General features: G+C 52.4%; 1 protein-coding gene across 1 annotated transcript in view; it reads left to right on the top strand.

Annotated features, from left to right (window-relative positions):
- LOC111951310 (protein-methionine sulfoxide oxidase mical3b-like) overlaps positions 1–10,013 on the top strand; it is a 47,765-nt gene that overhangs the window by 37,008 nt on the left and 744 nt on the right. Inside the window, exon 29 of the mRNA XM_023969368.2 lies at positions 9,878–9,979. Coding sequence (XP_023825136.1) covers positions 9,878–9,979 — 102 coding nt within the window. The remainder of the gene's footprint in view (positions 1–9,877; positions 9,980–10,013) is intronic.

Here is a 10,013-nt window from a genome sequence, read left to right as displayed (position 1 = left end):
CATGCTACTCTCTCTCCTCTACCCTCCCTCTCTTCGTTCCCACCTACCCCCTTAATGACCTCTCCCTTTCCCTCGCCTACCCCTCCCTCCGCCTGTCCCACCCTACCCTCCCCTCACATTCTGTGTGCACCCAATCTTCCCCTTCTCCCTCCGCTCTTTCCCCCTATCCCTACTTCTCTTTCCCGCTACTCCCGACCCTTACCTCTCTCTCTCCCCCCTACCCCCTCCCAACCCTCCTAAAAATCCTGTAAGCACCTTCCCGTCCCAATACCACCCCCAAAATTTCCTGTAACCCCGTCCGCACCCCTCCTAAATGCTCATTTACTACTCCTCCAACCCTCCTAAAATGCTTCATGGTAGTTTACTCCCCCCCGCCCACCCCCTTCCTAACTTCTTAGCTACCCCCGTCCCAACCCCTCTAAAATCCCTTTACCTACCAGTCCAACCCTCTAAATCTGTCTTATACCCCTGTCCCAACCCCTAATCTTCCTTAGTTACCTGTCCACCCCTCCTAAATTTTCTGTCATCTAAGTACCCCAATCCCTCCTAAAAATGCTTTTACTACCTTCCAACCCTCCTAAATCATTACACCCCTCCAAACCCCCTCCTAAATCTTCATGAATTACCCCCTCCATCCCTCTAACTGTCCTTACTCCACCTCCAACCCCTCCTAAAAATCCTTGTACTAACACGTCCCAACCTCCTAAAATTCTTCCTGTACTACCCGCCGTCCCACCTCTCCTAAATCTGTCATTACACCTCACCCCTCCTAAAATCTTCCTGCTAACTACCCAGCCTTCCAACCACTCCTAAAATCTTTCCTGTAGCTACCGCTCCCAACCTCCAAAATCTTTCCTGTAGCTACCCCGTCAACCACCTCCTAAAATCTTTCCTTCACTCCACCAACCCCCTCTAAAATCTTTCCTTACACCTTCCAACCCTCCTAAAATGTTATTTATCTACCCCTCCCAACCCCCCTAAATCTTTTCTTACCCCACCTCCTAAATCTGTTCCTTACTACACTCCCAAATCCTTCTAAAATGTTTCTTGTATCGCTGTCCAACCTCCAAAATTTCATGTACTACCCTTGTCCAAACCTAAATGTTTCCCTATTACCTGTTCCCAACCACTCCTAAATTCTAACCTTCCCACTCCTAAAATTTTTCCCTTACAACCCCTCCTAATCTTCCTGTCTACCACCTCCCAACCGCCTCCTAAAATCCCTTCCTGTACTACCCTGTCACCTCCTAAAATTTCCTGTAGGTGCTACCGTCCCACCCCTCCTAAAATTCTCTGGTTCACCCCACGTCCTCCAACCCTCCTAAATATCGTCCTTATTACCCCTCAACCCCTCCTAAAATCTGTCTTACTACTACCCCTCCAACCCCTCCATTTCACAACACAACAAAAAGAGCAATTAGTTACTAGCTACAGAAGCCTTTAATTACTAACTACACAGCCATTTTATCTTTCACGTACACAGGAACAACAGTTTAATACATAGCACAGAACCATGTTAATTACTACTACACAACCATTTTAAGTACTACTACAACAGCCATTTTAGCAGTACAGTCACAGACAGCCTTTTGAACTAAGACCCATTTAATTAAGGCCAAACCCATTTAATGAACAGTAGCCAGACAGCCCTTGATTACATAATAGGGCAGCCATTTTAAAATTATAGCTACCAGGAAGCCATTTTAGACTGGAGGGTCTACAGACAGCCATTTTAGGAGGGGTTGGGACGGGGTAGCTACATGACAGACATTTAGGAGGGGTTGGGACGGGGTAGCTACAGGACAGCCATTTTAGGAGGGGGTTGGGACGGGGTAGCTACAGCGACAGCCATTTAAGAGTGGTTGGCCGGGGTAGCTAGGACAGCCATTTTAGGAGGGGGTTGACGGGGTAGCTCAGAAGCCATTTTAGCGGTGGTTGGGACGGGGATAGCTACAAGGACAGATTTTAGAAGGGGTGGGACGGGGTAGCTACAATGCCCAAGCCATTTTAAGGAGAGGGTGGGACGGGTAAGCTACAGGACAGCATTTTGGAGGGGTTGGACGGGGTAGCTACAGGACAGCCATTTTAGGAGGGGGTTGGGACGGGGTAGCTACAGGACCGCCATTTTAGGAGGGGGGTGGGACGGGGGTACTACATGACAGCCATTTAGGAGGGGTTGGGACGGGTAGCTAATACAGCCTTTTAGGTGGGGTTGGACAGGGTAGCTACAGAAGCCATTTTAGGAGGGGTTGGGACGGGGTACTACATGAAGACATTTTAGGGGGTTGGGACGGGAGTAAGTAAGGACAGCATTTTAGGAGGGGGTGGGACAGGTAACTACAGGAAGCCATTTAAGGAGGGGGTGGGACTGGGTACTACAGGACGGCATTTAGGAGGGGTTGGGACGGGGTAGCTACAAGGACATGCATTAGGAGGGGAGGGGAGGGTAACTACATACAGCCATTTTAGGAGGGGTGGCGACGGGGTGAGCTCACATGACAGCCATTTGGAGGGGGTTGGGACGGAGGTTAACTACAGGACGCCATTTTAGACAAGGTGGTTGGGACGGGGTGCTACAGGAACAGCCAGTTTTTAGAGGGTGGGCGGGGTAGCTACATGAAGACATTTTAGGGAGAAGGGTTGGCCGGGGTAGCTACCGGAGCATTAGGAGGGGGTTGGACGCGGGTAACTACATGACAGCCATTTTAGGGAGGGGTTGGAACGGGGGTAGCTACATGACAGCCATTTTAGGAGGGGTTGGGACGGGGTAACTACATGACAGCCATTTAGGGGGGGTGGGACAGTAGCTACAGGACAGCCATTTTTAGGAGGGGGTTGGGAGGGTAACTACATGCAGCCATTTTAGGAGGGGTTTGGCCGGGTAGCTACAGACAGCATTTTAGGGGGGGTTGGGACGGGGTACTACATGACAGCCATTTTAGGAGGGGTTCGGACAGGGTAGCTACGGACAGCCATTGTAGGAGGGGGTTGGGACGGGGTACCTACATACAGACATTTTAGAGGGGTGGACGGGAACTACGAAGCCATTAGAGGGGGTTTGGGACGGGTCAATACAGGACAGCCATTTTAGGAGAGGGTCTGGGACGGGGTAAGCTTACAGGACAGCCATTTTGGAGGGGATGGGACGGGGTAACTACATGACAGCTATTTAGTAGGGGGTTGGGACGGGGTAACTACAGACAGACATTTTAGAGGGGGTTGGGAACAGGTAATACAGGACAGCCATTTTAGGAGTGGGTGGGACAGGGTAACTACAGGAAGCCTTTTAGGAGGGGGTTGGGACGGGTAGCTACAGGACGCCATTTAGGGGGGTTGGGACGGTAGCTACAGACACCATTAGGAGGGGGATGGGACGGGGTACTACATGACAGCCATTTTAGAGGGGTTGGACGGGTAGCTACATGAACAGCATTTTTAGAGGGGGTTGGGACGGGGTAAACTACAGGACCAGCCATTTTAGGGAGGTGGTTGGGACGGGGTAGCTACAGGACAGCATTTTAGGCGGGGGTTGGGACGGGGTAGTAACATGACAAGACTTTTTAGGAAGAGGGTTGGGACGGGGTAGCTACAGACAGCCCTTTAGGAGGGGGTGTGGGACGGGGTAACTACAATGACAGCCATTGTGGACGGGTTGGGAACGGGGTAGCTCATGACAGCCATTTTTAGGAGGGGTTGGGACGGGTAACTACTGACAGCCATTTTAGGAGGGGTTTGGGACAGGGTCCTACAGGAAGCATCAGGAGGGGTTGGGACGGGTAACTACATGACAGCCATTTTAGGAAGGGGTTGGGACAGGGTACGCTACAGGACAGCATTAGGAGGGGGTGGGAGGGGTAACTACATGACAGCCATTTAGGAGGGGTGGGAAGGGTAGCTCCAGACAGCCATTAGGAGGGGGTTTGGACGGGTACTACATGAAGACACTTTTAGGAGGGGTGGGACGGGGTAACTACAGGACAGCATTTTAGGAGGGGGTTTGGACAGGGTAAATACACGGACAGCCATTTTAGGAAGGGGGGGGTTTGGGGGGAACCGCGGGGTTTTTAAGCCCCCTTAACAGGGGAAACACAAGCCCCCCCATTTTTTTTCAAGGGAGGGGAAGGGACGGGTTACCTACATGACAGCATTTAGGAGGGGGTTGGGACGGGGTAAGACTACATGACAGCCATTTAGGAGGGGGTTGGGACGGGGAACTTACCTGCAGCCATTTTAGGAGGGGTGGACAGGGTAGCTACAGGACAGCCATTTAGGAGGGGGTTGGGACGGGGTATACATGACAGACAATTTTTTTTTTTTTTTTAGGAGGGGTTGGGACGGGGGTAGCTACAATGACAGAGATTTTTAGGAGGGGGTGGAAAAACAGGGGGTTTTTAAAACCTTACCAGGAAAAAAAAGGCCCCCAATTTTTAAAAAGAAAAAAGGGGGGGGGGGTTTTGGAGGAAAAAAAAAAAAGGTAATACAGGACAGCATTTTAGGAGGGGGTTGACTGGGTAGCTACAGGACAGCCATTGTTAGGAGGGGTTGGACGGGTGCTACAGGACAGCCATTCTAGAGGGGTTGGGGACGGGGTCACTACATGACAGACATTTTAGGAGGGGGTTGGACAGGGTAACTAAGGACAGCCATTTTAGGAGGGGGTTGGACGGGTAAGCTACGGACAGCCATTCAGGAGGGGGTTGGGACGGGTAGCTACATGACAGACATTTTAGGAGGGGTTGGGACAGGAACTCAGGACAGACCTTTTAGGAGGGGGTTGGACCGGGGAGCTACAGGACAGCATTTTAGAGGGTTGGGACGGGTAACTCCCAGGACAAGCATTTTAGGAGGGGTTGGGACGGGGTTGCTACATGACAGGCATTTGTAGGATGGGGTTTGGGAGGGGGTAGCTACCAGGGACAGCCATTTAGGGAGGGGTTGACAGGGTAACTACAGGACAGCCATTTAGGAGGGGGGATGTGACGGGTTAAGCTACAGGAACAGCCATTTTAGGGGGCGGTTGGGACGGGGTAACTACAGGACAGCCATTTAGGAGGGGGTTGGACGGGGTACTTACAGGACAGCCATTTAGGAGGGGGTGGGACGGGTGCTACAGGCCAGCCTTTTTTAGAGGGGGTATGGGGGACGGGGTAGGTACATGACAGACATTTAGAGGGGGGTTGGGAGGGGTAGGCTACATGACAGCCATTTTAGGAGGTGGTTGGACGGGGTAATACATGTACAGCCAATTTTTAGAGGGGTTGGGGACGGGGTAACTAATGGACAGCCATTTTAGGAGGCCGGTTGGGGACGGGGTAACTACATGAAGCCATTTTAGGAGGGGTTGGGACTGGGGTAACTAAGGACAGCGATTTTAGGAGGGGTTGGGACGGGTAGCTTGACAGGACAGCCATTTAGGAGTGGTTGGAACGGGGTAATCAGGACAGCCATTTAGGAGGGGTTGGGACAGGGTAGCTACAGGACAGCCATTTTAGAGGGGGTTGGGACGGGTAGCTACAGCAGCCATTTTAGAAGGGGGTTGGACAGGGTTAGCTACAGGACAGCCATTTTAGAGGGGGTGGACAGGTAGCTACGGACAGCCCATTTAGGCCGGGGGTTGGGAGCGGGTAGCTACAGGCAGCCATTTTTAGGAGGGGTGGGACAGGGTAGTACAGGACAGCCATTTTAGAAGGGGGTTGGGACAGGGTACTACAGGAAGCATTTTAGAGGAGGTTGGGACGGGGTAGCTACAGGACAGCCATTTTAGGAGGGGGTTGGGACGGTGGTACTACATGACAGACATTTAGGAGAGGGTTGGGACGGGGTTAGCTACAGGACAGCCTTTTAGGAGGGGTTGGGACGGGGTCTACAGGACAGCCATTTTTAGGAAGGGGTGGACGGGGTAGCTACAGGACAGCCATTTTAGGAGGGGGTTGGGACGGGGTAACTACAATGAAGCATTTTTAGGAGGGGGTGGGACGGGGTAGCTCATGACGCCATTTTAGGAGGGGGTTGGGACGGGTAACTACATGACACCATTAGGAGTGGTTGGGGACAGGGTAAGCTACAGGACAGCCATTTTTAGGAGGGGGGGGAGGGAGTAATACAGACAGACATTTTAGGAGGGTTGGAAGGGTAACTACAGCCGCCTTGTAGGGAGGGGTTGGGACAGGGGCATACAGGACGCCCATTTTAGGGAGGGGGGTTGGGATGGGTAGGATACAGGAGGCCAATTTAGAGGGGGTTGGTACGGGGTAGCTACAGGACAGCCATTTTAGGAGCTGGGATGGGACGGGTCAGCTACAATGACACCTTTTAGGAGGGGGTTGGGACGGTGGTAGCTATCATGAACAGCATTTTGGAGGGGGTTGGGACGGGGTAACTAAAGACAAGCCATTTAGGAGGTGTTGGATGGGGTAGCTGATCAGGACAGCCATTTAGGAGGGGGTTTGGGACGGGGTAGTACATGATCAGACATTTTAGGAGAGGTTGGACGGGGTAGCTACGGACAGCCATTTTAGGAGGGGGTTGGGACGGCGGTAACAAATGACAACCTTTAAGGAGGGGGTGGGGACGGGGTAGCTACATGACAGCCATTTTGAGGAGGGTTGGGGACGGGTAACTAACATACACCATTTTAGGAGGGGTTGGGACGGTAGATACAGGACAGCCATTAAGGAGGGGGTTGGGCGGTAACTACATGACAGCCCATTTAGGAGGGGTTGGACAGGGTAGCAGGACAGCCTTTAGGAGGGGGTTGGGACGGGGGTAACTACAGACAAGCCATTTTAGGAAGGGGTTGGGAACAGGGAGGCTACAGGACACCATTTTAGGAAGGGTTGGGACGGGGTACTACATGACAGACATTTTAGGAGGGGGTTGGGACGGGGTAATACAGGACAGCATTTTAGGAGGGGTTGGACAGGGTAAATACAGGACAGCCATTTAGAGGGGTGGGACGGGGTAGCTACCAGGACAGCCATTTTAGGAGGGGGATGGGACGGGGTAATACATGACGCGCCATTTTAGGAGGGGGTTGGGACGGGTAACTACTGACACCATTTTAGGAGGGGTTGGGACAGGGTAAGCTACAGGACAGCCATTTTAGGAGGGGTTGGACTGGGTAACTAACATGACAACATTTTAGGAGGGGGTGGGACGGGGTAGCTACATGACAGAGATTTTAGGAGGGGGTTGGGACAGGGTCCTACAGGACAGCCTTTTTGAGGAGGGGGTTGGACAGGTAACTACAGGACAGCCATTTTAGAGGGGTTGGGAGGGGTAGCTACAGGACAGCATTTTAGGAGGGGTTGGGACGGGGTTGGCTACATGACAGCCATTTTTAGGAGGGGGTTGGGACGGGGTAGCTACATGACAGCCATTTTAGGAGGGGGTTTGGGACGGGTTAGCTACAGGACAGCCATTCTAGGAGGGGGTGGGACGGGTAACTACATGACAGACATTTAGGAGGGGGTGGGACAGGGAAACTACAGGACAGCATTTAGGAGGGGGTTTGGGACGGGTACTACAGGACACCATTCTTAGGAGGGGGTTGGGACGGGTAGCTACATGACAGACATTTAGGAGGGGGTTGGGACAGGGTAACTACAGGACAGCCATTTTAGGAGGGGGTTGGGACGGGTAGCTACAGGACCGCCATTTTAGGAGGGGGTTGGGACGGGGTAACTACAGGACAGCCACTTTTAGGAGGGGTTGGGACGGGGTAGCTACATGACCGCCATTTTAGAAGGGGGTTGGGCGGGGGTAGCTAACAAAGGACAGCCATTTTAGGAGGGGGTTGGGACACGTGCGTAACTACAGACAGCCATTTTAGGAGGGGGGTGTGACGGTTATGCTACAGGAACAGCCACTTTTAGGAGGGGGGGTTGGACGGGGTAACTACGGACAGCCATTTTTAAAGGAGGGGTTGGGCCGGGTAGCTACAGACAGCATTTTAGGAGGGGGTTGGGAGGTAGCTACAGGACAGCCATTTAGGAGGGGTTGGGACGGGTAGGTACAGACAGACCATTTTAGGAGGGGTTGGGACGGGGTAGCTACATGACCGCCATTTTAGGAGGTGGTTGGGACGGGGTACTACATGAGCAGCCATTTTAAAGGAGGGGTTGGGACGGGGAACTACATGACACGCCAATTTTAGGAGCGTTGGGACGGGGTAACACATGCAGGCCATTTTAGAAGGGGTTGGATGGGTACTACACGGACAGCGATTTTAGGAAGGGGGTTGGGACGGGGTAGGGCTACAGGACAGCCATACTTAGGAGGTGGTCTTGGGACGGGTACCTAGGACAGCCATTTTCAGAGGAGGGGGGTGGGACGCTCGGGTAACTACAAGACAGCCATTTTTAGGAGGGGGATGGGACGGGGTAGCTACAGGGACAGCCATTGGAGGGTTGGCGCACGGGGTAGCTACATGACAGCCTATTTTAAGGAGGGGGATTGGGACGGGTAGCTACATGAAGGCCATTTTAAGGAGGGGGTTGGACGGGGTAACTACAGGGACAGCCGATTAGGAGGGGGTTGGGAACGGGGTAGCTTACAGGACAGCCATTTTTAGGACGGGTTTGGGACGGGGTAGCTACATGAGCGCCATTTTAGGAGGGGTTGGGACGGGGTAGCTACAGGCAGACCAATCTAGGAGGGGGTTGGGACGGGGTAGCTAACAGGACAGCATTTAGGAGGGGTTGGGACGGGGTAGTACGACAGCCAATTTAGGAGGGCGTTTGGACGGAGGTAGCTACAGGCAACATTTTAGAGGAGGGGGTGGGACGGGGTAACTACAGGAGCAACCATTTTAGTAGGGGGTTGGGACGGGGTAACTACATGGAAGGTTTAAATGATATTCGTCTCAGGTTTTATTTTTAAACATGAACGACAGCTTTTTCCAACTCTTATGGGTTAACCTAACACTAGTTACCGGGTTAACTACGCACCAGCTCTACCTGGGTTTACACCACCTAGCTTACCTGGGTTACCTACCACCTAGCCTTACCTGGGTTACCTACCACCCCTAGCTTACCTGGGTTACCTACCACCTAGCTTACTTGATTTTCAAAAACCTGTTATGATGTATATGCTTAGTAGGCGAGGACCATGTGATCTTATTAAGCCTTTTGGGTTCATGCATAATATGATTGGGCCTCGCCCCCTTAGGGTTGTGCCGTGCGGAGATCTTTGGTGGGTTATACCTCGCCTTTGTCTCAGGAATAGTAAAGTTGGTGGTTTGAAGATACCCTCTGTCGCTTTGGCACAGTGGGTGGGGTTATATCATCCTGGTTGGCCCTGTTGGGGGTATCGTCGACGGGGCCACAGTGTCTCCGACCTCCTTCTCCTGTTCGCGGTATTTATGCCTGCCATAGTGTATGTGTCGGGGGCTAGGGTCAGTCTGTTATACTGTAATCTGGGAGTATTCTCCTGTCTTATCCGGTGTCCTGTGAATTTAAAGTATGCTCCCTCTAATTCTCCTCTCTGCCTCCTCTGCCTCTCTCTTATCTCTTCTCTCTGCGGACCTGAGCCCTAGGACCATGCCTTAGGACTACCTGGCCTGATGACTCCTGTGCTGTCCCCAGTCCACCTGGTCAGCGCTGTGTCAGTTCACTGTTCTGCCTGCGACTACGGAACGCCTGACCTGTTTCACTTGACATGCTACCTTGTCCCGGATCTGCCGCATGTGAAATTTATTGTCAATCAGTGTTGCTTCCTAAGTGGACAGTTTGATTTCACAGAAGTGTGATTGACTTGGAGTTACATTGTGTTGTTTAAGTGTTCCCTTTATTTTTTTGAGCAGTGTAGTATGCCTGGGCGCAGTATGCAATTATCTGAGTCATCAGTGTCTTTGTGCTCGACCCTGTGGACTGATGTTGTCTCCATGGCAACTGTCTCTCCCTCAGTGCTCGGGAGCTGGAGTTGGAGGACAGACAGAGCCGTCTTCAACAGGAGCTCAGAGAGAGGATGGCCGTGGATGGTAAGTACACATACATATGCAAACACACACACGT

Source organism: Salvelinus sp. IW2-2015, linkage group LG24 (genome assembly GCF_002910315.2).
Source record: "Salvelinus sp. IW2-2015 linkage group LG24, ASM291031v2, whole genome shotgun sequence".
Taxonomy (NCBI): domain Eukaryota; kingdom Metazoa; phylum Chordata; class Actinopteri; order Salmoniformes; family Salmonidae; genus Salvelinus; species Salvelinus sp. IW2-2015.
Note: the sequence above shows the minus strand (reverse complement) of the source record. Positions and strands in the feature narration are given on the sequence as shown.